The sequence below is a fragment of the Dasypus novemcinctus genome, chromosome 8 (genome assembly GCF_030445035.2).
Source record: "Dasypus novemcinctus isolate mDasNov1 chromosome 8, mDasNov1.1.hap2, whole genome shotgun sequence".
NCBI lineage: Eukaryota > Metazoa > Chordata > Mammalia > Cingulata > Dasypodidae > Dasypus > Dasypus novemcinctus.
Window position 1 is genome coordinate 84,979,084 of NC_080680.1, and position 16,095 is coordinate 84,995,178.

The 16,095-nt window shown below is 41.4% G+C and overlaps 1 protein-coding gene and 1 pseudogene across 1 annotated transcript in view; both read left to right on the plus strand.

Annotated features, from left to right (window-relative positions):
* The first annotated feature begins 380 nt into the window (after window positions 1–380).
* Window positions 381–1,417, plus strand: LOC101436096 (polymerase delta-interacting protein 2-like; annotated as a pseudogene).
* Window positions 1,418–15,759: 14,342 nt separating this feature from the next.
* Window positions 15,760–16,095, plus strand: part of MED27 (mediator complex subunit 27) — a 262,494-nt gene continuing 262,158 nt past the window's right edge. Inside the window, exon 1 of the mRNA XM_004468043.3 lies at window positions 15,760–15,995. Within this exon, the coding sequence (XP_004468100.1) occupies window positions 15,793–15,995 (203 nt within the window). The 5' untranslated portion in view covers window positions 15,760–15,792. The remainder of the gene's footprint in view (window positions 15,996–16,095) is intronic.

The window sequence follows — 16,095 nt, forward strand, 5'->3', positions numbered from 1 at the left end:
TCTTGTGATTTAATGAGGCTGAAGTCAGAGAAAACCTGAATCGCCAGAAGGGTTGCCTCTTCCCAGGACCCATCACCTACCTCCTTTCTCAGGGAGCATCAACATCCTTCCTTCTCTCCCTTTAAAAATTAAAAAAAAAAAAAAAAAAAAAAAAAGTAAATACAATTACTTAGTTTAAAAAATTGAATAGGATAAGGTATGGGAGCCCTGTGCCATGATATGCACGTTTGGTAAGTTCACAACTTATACTATGCACTTATTGCTTATGGATGTTCGCGTATGACTGATAAACTTCAATAAATGCAATTAAAAAAAAAAATTGAATAGGTGTGGTGGGGGCAGAATGCTGCTTGGCCATGGGTCAGGTGTTCAGGTGGGACATGGCGGGCTGTGTGGCCCAGCGGGCCCTGGTCGTGGGCAGCTGCTAGTGGTCCTGGTTGCTGACCAGGGCCCCGGGGTCTGAGGCTTCTTTGTGCAGTGGGTGGAGCCAGTGCACCTCTCTTCTGCAAAGCGAGCAGAGGACAAAGTTTCAGAGAAGGTGTGTTTGAGGTGCCAAAACAGAATGGAAGATGTGAGACTGGACAGCTTTCCTTCATGGTGCCTTTGGCTACTGAGGCATTGTCTTGTTTCCCTAGCAGGCCAGAATGTATGACCCGGATTGGCTTTTGCAGCTCTGGGAAAGGCCAGGAACCTGGCTGGCCATGGCTCTAAGGAGGTGAAAGGCAAAACCCACGCTTACTATCATGGGCTGCCTGATGTCTGAAACTGCCCACATGTATCTCAGAGATCTCAGACAGCAGCTGTGACCTTCTTGGTCACCCACGATGACAGCCAGGCCCCCTATGCTCTCCCAGGCCTAGACTACACCAGCCTAAAGGCATCCTCCCTACATCACCACAATCAGGTTCCCATCCAGCATGAGCTGTTTGAAATTTCAGGCCAATGCACCATTGTTGGTGGCTCAGGAGATACTAGGGGCTTGGCAGGAGAAGAATCGGCCCTGGTTGGACCTCTCCAATGTTCACTGAAAACAACCGAGAAACATGGCCATGCAGAGAGTCCAGAATTCCCATGTCTGCTGGTGGCACTCCTGCAACCACTTGGAGAACCTGGACAGTGACACGGCGCAGTTCCGGGAGCCTGTCCAGCACCTTGGAGATAGTGTGAAGCTGCGGGGTGGTGGACAGGGAGCCAGAGTTCTCCAAGGAGCCACCTGTTCCCCTGCAGCAGTGGAAGCTCCCTGCAGGCTTCCAGTGGGCACGAGAGGGGCATGCTGTGCTTGGAGGGGGCTGGCGGACACTTTGCTGTCCAGATCCCTCCCTTCTCTCTGGAAAGCAATCAAGGTGGGAAGACAACCTTGCCGGCCTTCACTGGAGGGCCAGCTGAGGGCCTGAGAGCCCAGGCTAGGCCACTCTGAAGGACAGCTCTCATTCCACAATCACTGCAGAACTCTTCTGTCTCCCCATCACGGGCCATGATGCCCCATCTGATTGTGTGTGTGTGCGGGGGGGTGTTTTGTTTTGTTTTTTGGTGGAAAGGTGTAACTGTTTTCTCCACATGACTATGTAGGACTCCTCCAAGGCTGGTCTATACTGGGTTCCAGTAAACCTTTCCACCAGGAACCTTCTATGTTCACCTGCTGCAGACCTGGAGGAATTTCCTGGCTTGTCACACAAGTTGTCTGGAATATGAGAACTGGTCAATAAATCAGCACATGCCAGGTAAAAAAGAAAAAAGTAAAATAAACCTATAAAATTTACAATTAAAAATAGTCCCACTCACTGACCCTGGCCCCTTTTCCCAGAGGCAGCCACCTTCAGCTCCTTTAGTTCTAGCTTGAATTTTCAGTTTTAGGTATCACCTAATTGACTTCACAGTATAGAAAAAGAAGATTTAGCTCTCTTACACCACACATTCACACACATACTTCTCTACTCATTGTCCCAATATCGTATATTCTAGTTAAATCAATATTCAGTGTTTACTTTCTTACGACTTATGTAAATATTGTTGCCACTGTACAGATTTTTGTACAACTTTATACTTCTCAGAGTTTCATGATTTTAAGGGGATTGCTTAGTTTTCTATGTACGTATCCCTAATATATACATACATATATACATGACGTTCTGGAGCCAGGAATTGAACCCAGGACTTCGTATGTGGGAAGCCAGTGCTAAACCACCGAGCCACATCAGCCCCCCTGAGTTTGCTTGTTGTTTGTGTGTTTGTTTTAGGAGGCACCAGGGACTAAACCTGATGCTCAACTGCTTGAGTCACATCTGCTCCCACTGTCTCTAATTTATCTCCAAATTCTCCACCATCACGCTGAAGTTCTTACTATAACAATACCTCAGGGGATCTACTAGTTTCATGATTTTTTGAGCCCTACTTTCTGGGTCCCACACAGGGTGGTCACAATTCTGGGCCCAAGGCGCACCTGCAGCTGGGGGGCTTCTGGTGCCAGTAGCCTTTCCCCTGTGCTCCATCCCCTTTTTCTGGATATTCTATCTTCTACTTTCTTGGTCACCACTCTCATTTTAAAGAGCACATCTCTAGGAGCTTCTTGAGAAATAGTGTGTGGGAGGAAAATTTGGTGAGACCTAGCATATCTGGTGATGTATTTAGTCCATCCTTACACTTGATTGATAAAACTATCAATAAGTTCTAGTTGGGAAAAGTTCCCCTTGGGATTGTGAAGGCTCTGTGCCCTGTCTTCTAATTTTTGATGGTGATGTTAAAAAGTCCAAGATCTGGTCCCTGATCTTTTACATATGACAAATTTTTTGGCAGCTTTTGATTTGCTTTGATATGCTCCTGGGCTGGGCACTGTAAACTCAATATGGAAACAAGTGTCTGACATTTCTGGGAAATTGCCTTGCATTATTTCTTCAATAATTTCCTCCCCTGTATTTTCTCTGCTCTTTTTGTCTGGAACTCCTAATATTCAGATACTGAACCACCTGGACGAACAAGCACCTACTATGCACCAGGCACCCTTAAACAGCTTGCAGTTGTTAATTTCTTTGCCGAAGCTCTCCTGAGCCTTCACATCAGGACAGACACCCCTTTGCAAACTCTCCCAGACCTACACTTTCCTCATTGCCTTCATCACAATTCTGTTCAAATAATGAGTGTAATTATTCATTCAGAGTCTCTACTTACTAGACCATATGCTTGAGGAGGCCTGGGATTGTGGGTCTGTCCATTTCATTCACCACTTTTGTTCAGCAGATATCAATAAGTATATGCCAGGTAAGTGACCAAATGACTTGAATAAATTATCCCCATAGTCCCACAACAACCCTGTAAAGTGGGAACCATTTTCCATTTCACAGGTGAGGAAGGTGAGACACAGTGAGGTCCCATCACTTTCCCACAGTCATTGGGATCAGAAGGGGCAGAGCCAGTGTTTGGACCCAGCATCATCTGCCTGTGGCCGAATACCTGTGAGCTCGGCCACTAAGCTAAAGATTTCCCTCCAGACTGTCTGGCCCTGTCTCTCTGACTGCCCCTGCCCCTCTGACTGCCCCTGCCCCTTGCTGACTTCTGCCCAACTACCTGACACTCCCGGAGGACAGAGAATCTTAATTAGGTTGCGTGCAGCTGGGAAGGAAGCAGCCAGGTCCCCTGTGGAGGCGGAGGTTTCGGTGACGAATCCCACACTTTGCTGGGCTGGGGGCGAGGAGCTACAGGATTTGTCAAGTTGCTCTGGGATCCTTGGGAATGGGCAGCATTCCAGAATCATAGTGTCATCATCGTTATTATTGTTGTTTTATCTAATCTGTTCTGGAGAGCGACCATTTTGAGATTGGGCAAAAATACAGACTAATATATTTAAACATATATATTTTTATTTTTATATAATTTAAAAATAAACGCATTGATGTACATTTTCCAAGTGCCTGCCTGCTGAATTCCTAATGTAATACAACATGACTCAGAGCTAAATTTAAAGAGAGAAGCACATATGTTTAAAGCAGGCACCAACTTCCAATCTGAGGAGAAACAGAGTCAAAAGTACTTTTTTTTAGCGTTCGAGTGGACTGAGTGCAAAGTGAATTATCTCCAAGCCATCTGGGAAGTCTGGTGTTTTTCAGAGCATTCACAACTCTAATTTTAAGCCGTTATTTGGCCTTTAAATAACAATATCATTTCTTTCCATTGGAATTTGCACCAGATTCCGCATTTATTGCACTATCAACTCCAAAAAGAGACCTATCTTTGAGAGCAAAAAGAGCAAAAGTTATTGCGCGCATTACTCTGCAGATTGGCTCTGGGAAAAAACAGCAGTCTGATATTTTGCAAATGAAGTTTGACATATTCTGGGACGGCATATTGTGCTCACCAAAAACAAGCTGGCTGTGCCCGGAGGGGAAAGCTTAATTAAAGCCCCCTTAACAGCAGGCTACTCGAGGAAAAAGACTCAGGGTGCACTGCAAATGACCTTCAAGTTGGTCCAAGAAGTTCTCATTCACTAATAGTCTTAATTTTCACTTTGACTTTCAAGGACAATCTAGTACGATTATGAATCTTAGCTCTGAGGATTTCTGGTCTAACCTACCAAGTAATGCAGGAACCCCCTGAATTGAATCCCGGATAAACACCCATTTAATTTTCACTTGAATAACCTTGTTCATGGGGAACTCACTGCCTCTTCATGCCTGTAGGAAGCCCTTTGCAATATTAGGCTGAAATCTTCAACCCTGCAGCTCCACAAAAGGTTTTATTTTTGTGACTAGAAAACACAGGAATCTTCTCCTTGGTTGAGGAGAGCATGAGATGAAGGTCTGTCCTCACCTTCTCAGCGCCAAGCAAAGTGTGCCCACCTCCTCTAAGAAAAGAACATGAAGATTTGGGCAGGTTCTTTCTCCAGTAACAAAGATAATAATTTTTTGGAAACTTGACCATTGTGGACAGGGCAAAGACAAAGAAGATGTCTTGAACTTCTTTTTTTTTTTTTTTAAAGATCTATTTATTTATTTCTCCCCACCCCTCTCCACGCCCCAGTTGTCTGTTCTCTGTGTCTATTTGCTGTGTCTTCTTTGTCCGCTTCTGTTGTCAGTGGCACAGGATTTTTGTATTTCCTTTTTGTTGCATCATTTTGTTGTGTCAGCTCTCCGTGTGGGCGGCGCCATTCTTGGGCAGGCTACACTTTCTTTTGCACTGGGCGGCTCTCCTTATGGGGCGCACCCCTTGCGTGGCAAGGCACTCCTTGCCCACATCAGCCCTGCACATGGGCCAGCTCCACACGGGTCAAGGAGGCCCGGGGTTTGAACCGCGGACCTCCCATGTGGTAGACGGGCACCCTAACCACTGGGCCAAGTCCTCTTCCCATCTTGAACTTCTTAAAGCCAGATTTTGCCCAATATTCTGTTGGTTTTCCCTGAATCTCAAACTTCCTTTTCTCTCTTTTTTTTTAAGATTTATTTTTATTTATTTCTCTCTCTTCCCCCTACCCCCCGCCCCAATTGTCTGTTCTCTGTGTCCATTCACTGTGTATTCTTCTGTGTCTGCTTCTATTCTTGTCAGTGGCACTGGGAATCTGTGTCTCTTTTTGTTGTGTCATCTTGCTGTGTCAGCTCTCCGTGTGTGTGCAGTGCCACTCCTGGGCAGGCTGAACTTTCTTTCGCACTGGGTGGCTCTCCTTATGGGGTGCACTCCTTGCATATGTGGCTCCCCTACACGGGGGACACCCCTGCGTGGAGGGCACTCCTTGCACGCATCAGCACTGTGCATAGGCCAGCTCCACATGGGTCAAGGAGGCCGTGGGTTGAGCCAAGTCTGCTTCCCTCAAAGTTTCTTTTCCCTCCACAACCTCTACATATATTCTCTACAGAAGTGTGGACTTAGCTGAAAATCACATTCTGATTTAGCACAGAGGTTTTCAAACAGAATGGCCTACAGACTACACAACCCAGTCAAATGAATCTCAGACCTTTGGCTCCTATCTATTCCCTTTTTCCTCCATGAGAAAAAACACACCAACATACTTCTCAGAATTAATGCAAGATGACTCCAATCAAGGTGTTATGGAATATATGAGTGCATTATCAATGTGTAGCCCCAAGAAGTTTTGTCCCACAGTAGACATTCCCAGGAAAAGTCCTGCATGATCTCAGCTCCTATCACCCCCCTCATCTCAGTTTTTAGATAGATAGATAACTCCTTTTCCCTTCTACTTTGGTCTCCTTCCTTTTCCTCAAACACTCCTTCCTCAAGAACTTTGTACTTGCTCTTCCTTCTGCTTGGAATGCTCTTCCTTCAAACATTTTCACAGCTTGATTCCTAACTTCATATAAATCACTGCTCAAAGATCCCATTACTGGACCAACCTATTTAAATGGCCATGTCCCCATGATTCAGTCCATTTATCCTGCTTCATTTTCCTTCTTAATACTTCTCACCACATGATGGTTTATAGATTTATCTGTTTTTTATCATCTGCATACCCTTACTAGAATGTAGGCTATGTAAGGCAGGGATTTTGTCTGATTTTGTACCCTGGGCCTGAGATTGTGCCTGGCAAATAGTATTCAATTAATAAATATTTATTGGGGAAATGCTTGAGGATCTATCTGTGGATTCTTACAATTTCCTGCAGATAGACTTGAGAATGACTGGATTATCTTTAAAGCTAAGCCCTTTCTAACCCCTAGATAAAGTGATTCTCCCTTCTATACATTCTCTGCAAACTCTTCGGTCACTATTCAGATGTCCTTGATCTTATAACACCTTGAGTTTTAGTCAATTATACTCATCTTTTTCCTGTTAGGAACAGTTTCTGGAAAGCAATGACCAATCAGATGCTAGTGGGTGCTCAAAAATATGAAATAAAAAAAGGAATGATGTCTCCCCCCAACCTTGCTCTGCCTGTTCTCTTTAATGGGAAGGTTTGGTTGTGCTAGCTACTCAGTATGAAAACCTGCCATATCCAAATATGGTTTGAGGTGCTGGTTAGCACCCCAAGGTGCAGTTTGGGAAAGATGCAGTATGAATATTTTAAAGAATTTTTATTATCCATACCATTATGTTCAGCAAAATATCAGGGGTTAGTTAGTGCTAATAAAAAATGTCCTCTTACAACTCAACAATAAATAGACAACCCAATTAAAAAATGGGCAAAGGGTTTGAATAGGCATTTCTCCAAAGAAGATATACAAATGGCCATTATGCACAAGAAGAGATGCTCAGCAGCATTAATCATTAGGGAAATGCAAATCCAAACCACAATGAGATTTCACTTCACATCCACTAGGATGGCTACAATAAAAAAGGCAGACAATAAAAAGTGTTGACAAGGATGTGGAGAAATATAACCCTCATACATTGATGGTGGGAATGTAAAATGGTACAACTATTTTGGAAAACAGTTTGGCAGTTCCTCAAAAAGTTAAGCAAAGTTACCATAGGACCCAGAATTCCACTCCCAGGTAAATATCCAAGAGAATTGAAAACATATGCTCATGAAATAATCTGTGCATGAATTTTAGAGCAGAATTATTTATAATAGTCACAAAGTGGAAATAACCCAAATGCCAATCAACTGATGAATGGATAAACACTCATTTCAGTCATAAGAAGGAGGTACTGATACATGCTACATCATGGAATAACCTTGAAAACATTATGGTAAGTAATAGAAGTCAGTCACAAAAGGGCATATATTGTATGATTCCATTTATATGAAATTCCCTGAATAGAAAAATCCATAGATACCAAAAGTAGACTAGTGGCTGGCAGAGACTTGGGGAAGCTGAGAATAGGGAATGACTGTTAATGATAGAGGGTTTAAATGTTCTGGAATTAGATAGTGGTGATGCTTGATGACTTTGTGAATATATTAAGTTGATGAATTTTACACTTTAAAAGAGTGAATTATATTTTGATAAAGCTATTATTTTTAAAAAAAGAACAATCCTCACTTTTGAGTAATTGAATAATTAATAGAAGTGATTACCATAGTTAGCTCTTACATATTCAAATCCACTATGAGAAGAACAACACACAGACCAAGCAGTTGAATAGTTAATTACCATATTGATAGCATTAAACTGACCATGTGAGGAACGAGAGAAGGTATCTCTTCCTTGGGGATATTAAGTGGGGAAATAAAGTGACTTTTGGCAATATCATACTTATCTTCTTCCTTTTCAATAACAATTACACACCGGATGGCATGCAGACTACTTTTGGTGCATAGAAGGCCACCTGGGCCATTTATTTCTATCAGGCAATCTCCCAACAAACTCCCAAAATAACAACATAGAATGGAGAAACTCAAGGCATATTGAATACCCACACAATATTCCTTTAAAAAACACCGAACTTTTCTTCATGGAAAAACATCAAACATACAAAAGTAAAGAGAACCTTGTGTATCCATCACCAGTTTCAACAATTTGTTAGCTGACAGCCAATCTGGTTTCACCTTTTCCCCCATTTACTTTTCCCTCCTTCCAGTATTATTTTGTAGCAAAGTCCATATATCTTATCATTTTATCAATAAATAGTTCAATATGTAACTCTAAAAGGTAACAATTTTAAAACCCCATAAAAGAAAATACTATTATCACACCTAAAAAAAAAGAATAATTCTTTAGTATCAATTCCCAGTTGGTGTTTATATTTTCCCTATTGTCTTACAAACTTTAACAGTTTGTCTTTATAATGTCCTTTTAAATTATTATCCCCATTTTCCATGTCCAAAAATGGAAATGCGAATAGCAATTGTTATTATTAATGAGAGCAGCTGTTGTGTGTCAGACACTACTGGCTTCCCACATATTATCCAACATAATATATCCATATTGGATCAGACTCAGGTAGGTTAAGTTACCAGCCAAGTTTCGACAGATAGGTTAGGCTGACCAACCCAAACCCTAATTCTTACTTATGTTCTTCCTTGCCTGCCTTTACTACAAAGTCATGCTGTCTATTAGAGTAGCCACTAGCTGCACGTGGCTATTAAACCATTGAAACATGGCTACCCCGAAATGAGATTTGCTGTAAGTGTAAAATACACAAAGGATTCCAAAGACTTACTATGAAAAAAACTGATTTCACCTGTATCCTTTATTTTTTTAAACATGGCAGTTTAAATATGTGTGGCTCATATTTGTGGGTTACATTATATTTCTATTAGGCAGTGATGCCAGTAGAGGCTGGAATAAAAGGTAAAACTTGATTTCCAGCCATATGACATTGTTCTGGCCAATGATATAAGAGCAGAAATCAGCCCCTGCAGCCTCTTTTCTTTCCTCCTTCTTCCTGTCTGTAATGCATGCTTGGGGCCAAGCAAAGCTTCGACCCTTAAGTGAAAGAAATGAGGATGAGGATAAGGGTGATGGGGTAGACTGATGACAGGGCATAGGTGCCTGAGAAGCCATTGCATTGGGCTCACATCATAGACCCCCAGACCACTTATCATGTGAGACCAATAGACCCTTCTGTCTTGAAGTTACCTTCAGCTTTTTGCGTAATTGTTATTTGCAGCCAAGTGCCTCCTTAATGGGATCCATTGGTAAGTGGCAGAACTGGAATTTGAGCACAGGTCTATCTGTCTCTTCCACTTCTGCCCCCTCATTGCCTCCAAGAATGGATTGATGATCCCAGTAAGGTAGAAAGCAGGCTCCTGGCTGTCCTCTACACCTATTATCCTCACAGGGGGAAGGTATTTCACAGCAAATAGTGAACAGACATTAATCACAAGGAATATGTCTACTTTAAAGACGAAGATTTACAAGTTAGGAGGTCCACAGTTGTATTGTTTAGGGTGGAAAACCCTAAGTGGTCAACAATAGGAATTCATCAGTCCCTAAAGCCATCAAATGGAATATTTTGTGGTCCTTAAGATGTTATTTTAGAAGACTATTTTATGATAGGGAATCATATTAAGCTACATTATGAAAAACGGAGGTCACAAAATAGTACAGTTCTGGTTTCGTGAAAAAAAAAAAAGAAAAAAGACAAAAGAAACGAATGTATACAAGGAAATAACCAAAAAGCTGGGTGCCAGAATTATGCACAATTTTATTTGTATGTTAGTCTCTTCAATAGTTTCCAAGATTTTGAAATAAATGTGTATTTAGTAATTAGGAAAAAGACAGTAACATTTTAAAAAATATAATTCCACTTCAGGGTGAATGGATCTTTTCTTTGTCAGGCATTGCAATTGCCTTATCTTATTGTCTTTCTTCAGGCTTATCAAGAGTTGGGGGTGGTGCTAAGTGGGGGCTCTTGAGGCAAAAATCTTAGGGCTACTGCTGATGTTCCCCATGCCTCAGTTTCTCCTGAGATCCTACAAACCTGGCATCTGCCCTCTGCTTCTGGATAAGGGTTCCAGATTTAGTAGCTTCTGATGCTGACATTCTAAGGGCTTTTTTGATTAAAATGCACCATCCTCATAGCACAGTAATAGAATTAGAAGACAATTCTTCCATCAAATGGGCTGCGGTTGAGGCTGCATAAACAACTTGTGTTTTGTTCCAATTTGATTTAGTCTAATGTGTTGGTAAAAGGTTCCATTCTTGAGAATGTTTCATACTTAATTACGTATGAACATGGCAGAAAGTGGAGGCCCCTTACAACATGCTCAGTGGTTGATTAAGTGAGCACACAAGTGGGCAATCAATAATTTACTAAAATATAAAAACCTCCTGGCTTCCTGTGATGGGAAGAATATGTCTTGTGTGTAGTCCTTTGCTGGCTGCTCTGTAGGTGAAGTTCTCCCCTGCCTTTCAGGTCTCTTTGTCTCTAAATTTGGACAATTCTGTCCACTTTCTCCATAGCTAGAGGGTGCACTTTCAAAGGCATGGATCAGGAATGGATATGGCCAAAGGGGTTGAGAGCCTACCTCCCACATGGGAGGTCTCGGGTTTGGTTCCCAATGCCTCTTGAAAAAAACAAAGACAAACAACAAGCAAAACAAACAAACAAAAAACAACTCAGGGTAGACAATGTGGCTCAGTGGTTGAGTGCCAGCTTCCCACATATGAGGTCCTGGGTTCAATCCCTGGCTCCTGGTACTACCTCAAAAAACAACAAAACAAAACAAACAACAACAACAGCAACAAAAAGTCCAGATCTAATCCCACACCTCCCACTATAGAAGAAAGTCCAAGCTGTGTGGCATTGATTATATTTATTCATTAAGTGCCACAGATGGCCTCTCTGGCTTCACACTGCAGGCTCCATCACTCCTAGCAACTGTGGTTTCTCCCTATACAATGCTGCTTGGCGCAGGACCGCTACCCTACTTTATCTGGTTAGCCCCTACTGATCCCGGCAGGCTTGGCTCAGGCCTCCCTCTTCAGGAGGACATCCTGTCCACCCTCTTTAGGGACTTGGAAATTCTCTATCCATCATGTCTCTTACTTGAACCTCACTGCATTTGAAGTTCCACTTATTTCTGTGTCTGCCTCCCCTGCTAGACAGTAGGAACATGTTCTGTTCAGAGCCTCAATGCCTTTCATTCTATGAATGTTGCAGGATAAATGAATAAATCTGGGAGTGCGGGATTCTTGGCACAGTTGCTGTGATGAGTGTTAATGGTTAATGATTCTCTCCCTTTCCTACTTCTTGAATTAATGACTAGTTCCTCCTAATCTCATATTCTTGGATTGTTAGCTTTGGAGGGAATCCCAGTTCCTTGTTCTCTAGATGGAAAAACTGAGGTTCAGAAGGCTCACTTATTTGTCTGAGAGATGTCCTTCAGGGGCAGAGGACACTGTCTAGGCTGATTTCCTCCAGGATCTTCTTCGTTCTTGGGATCACTTTGGTCATTGCCTCATGGTAATGATCTTCAGCATCATTATATCATGATCATCATATCAAAATTATAATAGGCAGAACATCAAAGAAAAAGAGGACAGGAAAGGGTCAGGAGAGGTCAAAAGAGGACTCTACCATATTCCCTTTAAATTAATTATATTATAATAAATCTGATTCTAAGCAGTTTAAAAATGACTGATGCTCTGAGCCATAACTGGGGTAAAGTAGAGGAAAACATAATATATTTCAGACATTTCCAGTGATATTTATTGGGCTAGACTGGGTCTGGCTTTACCACTGGCAACACAACTAGCTAGCAAAATGTCAAACCCATTTAATATATATTTGCATTGCCAAATTGAATGCCTACTATGTGCCTAACACTGAATGCTGTCTCAATTTAATCCTCAGAGAAACTCACAATATCCTGAGCAATATGCCACACTGATTACTACAGGTGGCTTAGTTATGTTGTCACTTATCCAAGACAGATTTGGCTTTTTAAAAATTTTTATTAGAGAAGTTGTAGGTTTGCAGAACAATCATGCATAAAATGCAGGATTCCCATATACCACCCCATTGCAGATTTGGCTTTAAATCTAGCTGGTGACTCTGCACAAATACCAAGGCAGTGTTCTGTATCTAGCTCATCCTTAATAACTATTAATTGATGAGCATTCTTCCTCAGTCTGAATGCTTAAACCACATGCTCTCTGAACATGATGGGAGCTGCAGCATATTTTAATTAAGTACTGACAACTTTAATTCTGATTGCTCATTCTAATACTCCTGAGCTGATAGTACTAAGCTAATGACTTGTCATTTTGGAAGCTATCAGCAGCAGTGTACTGCCTTTTACCCAAACATAAGATCATAATAATTAAAATCTGATATTGCTTGAAATAAACACATTTAAAGTAATATATATCCTACAAACACACACAGATGCAAGCATATATGTGCTAACATTTTCAAGAATTTACAACACCTTAGAGAAACTCTGTCCATTCCTTTCAAAAATGAAGTTTTCATTGACATGATGAAAGACTCCTTACTAGGTTCAGGGGAAATGTGTATTTCCACTGATCAATTTCTGAGTTTCCCAGAAGAGGGAAACCACAGAGAAATCCTGAAAACTAATGACTGTGGGAGCTAAGCGTATTTATACTTTATTGCACCAATCAGAGTCTAAACCACTGAATCAGAGAATGAGACAAAAGAAAATCTAATTGTGTGGGGGAAGTGGGGTGGGGAACGAGACTGGGCTTGAGGGAGAGATGAGATCTGAGGCTATAAAAAGACGACATAATTTGGAGAGAGGACCCAAAAAGGCAAAGAGAATATATTGCATTAACTCATTGCTTCCACAAATCTACACCCAGGCATTGGAGATACAATAGTAGCAAAAGACCTAGGGCCATACCCGTTGGTACTTGCAATAGAGCATGGGTACTTAATAGAGGTCTGTGTTTAGGCTTGGGGGTGGGGGGGATGGCTTGAACTTTTTGAGATTGTATGTAAAATCTCGTATTTATGGGTATATATGGGTATCTGTAGAAATTAACTGGCAATATTTTTTTTCCTGAAGACAGGGTACAAAGCAGGGTCATGTTCTCAAAATCTTTAGGGATCCTCAAAAAGTAAGCAGCCACTATAGTTGAATCTTCCTTCTCTAGTCTAGTCCTAAAAAGAATGAACACACCAAAAGCCAAAGTCAAAACAAATCAAAGAGCACAGGTGTTTTTCTTTTCTTCTGTAAAGTCAAAAAATATTTTCTAGGAAAATCCCCCAAAATCAAAACCTCCTGCGGTCCAAATGAGATCAAAAAGGCCACCCAAAATAGTTAATAATAGGATGAGTTAATTAACAAGCTATTAGGAACAGGGTCATGCCATTAGAGAAACTTTGAACTACAAGACCTATTACTAATCCTTGCTTGATTCTGTGTAGAGTCCTCAAGTGGGGAAAGAAGCACATCACAGACCTGTCAGAAACTTTCTCAGCAGGTTCTCCTAATAGCTACCATTTTCTGAGTCTCTATTATATGCTAGGCTCTGTTTCAAAAGCTTCACCTGCCAGATGTTATTAAACCTCACAGCTCTTTTACAAAGATAAATATTGTTAATAGCCATATTTTACAGTGAGGAGACTGAGGCTCAGGAAGAGGTCTTGCCTCTTAAGAAAAGCCATAAATGACAACACTGTAAAGATAGGTAGAAGGCAGGAAATGAAATCAACTATATTAACCCCAAGACATCTAAACAGGTTTCTTTCACTTTGAGCTATTTATTCATTTAAATAGTGTTGTAAGCGTTGTTTAACTCATGGAAAGCAACATCCAAGCCCAGATTTTGAGCAGAATTTATCTTTATTTTCCCAGAATGGAAGAGGATTTGAATTGAAGGGGTGGAGTGGAGGGAATGGGAAATTATTAAGGGGGTGGGATCGAGGTGAGCTGTATAATTTCATAATCCTGGTCAACATGCGGTAACAGAAAATAAAAATAAAAATTCCACGAAACTATACTACACAGTGAACCCTAGGTTGAAACATGGATGGCAGTTAGTAGTATACTTATAAAAATGTGCTATTATTAATTGTAACAAATGTTCCACACCAGTGTAAGGTGTTAATAATAGGGTGGTATATGGGAATCCTGTATTTTATGTATGATTGTTTTGTAAACCCACAACTTCTCTGATAAAGAAAAAAAAATCCTTGTCATCATGGCCTGGAAGAACTGAAGATTTTTCTTACTGTCTAGATTGTGTTTATACCTTCCCTGCTCCTCATTGGTGGACCTTTAAAACACCTTATTTTGACATAATTCCCAATTTACAGTTGCAAGAATAGTACAAAGGATTACTGTATACTCTTCAACCATATTTCACAGCTGTTAACATTTTACCACTTTTCCTTTATCGTTTCTGTAAACAGGCATATCCATATTATTTTGTTTTTCATGCAAATAATGATGCTCCCTTATCTCTTCAGATCATATTTCCCAAAATCAAGGACATTCTCTTACATAGCCTCAATACAATTCTCAAAATCACATGAAATTAACACTGAGAAAATACTATTAACTAATTTACTTGCCTTACTCAGACTTCACCAATTGTTGCAATGATATCAGCAGAAGAAAATCTGGAATCATGTGATGCATTTAGTTGTCATGTCTCTTTAGAGTCTTTTTTTTTTTCCTATAGGCCAGTTATTTTGTCAAATATCTTTCAGTTTGTGTTTGCACGATTAGATTCAGGTGACACATTTTTGGCAGGAATACCAAAGAACTCCTTCTGTGTTCTCAGTGCATCTATCATGAGGTATACAGTGTGGCTTTGTCACATTAGTGTTGATGTTAATCTTGATCTCTGGTTAAGGTGGTGTATGGCAGGTGTCTCCGCTGTGAAATCACTATTTTTCCTTCCAAACTGTGAAATCACTATTTTTCCTTCCATAATTAATACCTTGTAGGGTGATACTTTGAGAGTATGTAAATATCCTGTTTCTCTTCAAACTTTCACCCACTAATTTTAGCATTCGCTGATGATTATTACCTGAATCAATTATTCTTAAATGGTTGCCAAATGGTGGTTTTCTAGTTCTGTCATTCCTTCTACATTTACTAATTGGCATTCTGTTGTAGGGAAGAAATTTCCCTTCTCTTCTATTTATTTATGAGTTTTATCCAACGCAATTCTTTACTTATCAATGGACACTTTACTACTATGAGTAATTCTCTTCCATATGACGACCACAAGTGCAAGTTTGGGGAAGGGAAGGAACTTTCATTTCCTCCTCCTCATTGAGCAACTCGAGAGTGTATTCTAACTTCCCCAAATCATCATTTTCCGGCCCACGAGATAGTTTAATTGAAGGGCTTTCCACAAACCACCTGGTCAACCCTGCCCCGCGCGAACTACATTTCCCGGAGGCCCTCGAGGGCTTACATCATCAATGAGCGCGGCTTTTTGCTCCAAAACCGAGCTGTGGAGAACCCGCCGTGGCGGCGGCAACATGGCGGACGTTTTAAGTGTCGGAGTGAATCTGGAGGCTTTTGCTCAGGCCATCAGTGCCATTCAGGCGCTGCGTTCCAGCGTGAGCAGGGTGTTCGACTGTTTGAAGGATGGCATGAGGAACAAGGAGACGCTGGAGGGCCGGGAGAAGGCCTTCATTGCGCACTTCCAAGACAACTTGCAATCAGTCAACCGGGACCTCAAGTAGGTACCGGCTGAGGGGGGCTGGGGTGGGGTACCGGCCCTGCCCGGAACCTTCCTCGACCCCGCGCGAGTCTTCCCAGTCAGGGGCTGTTTCCACGTC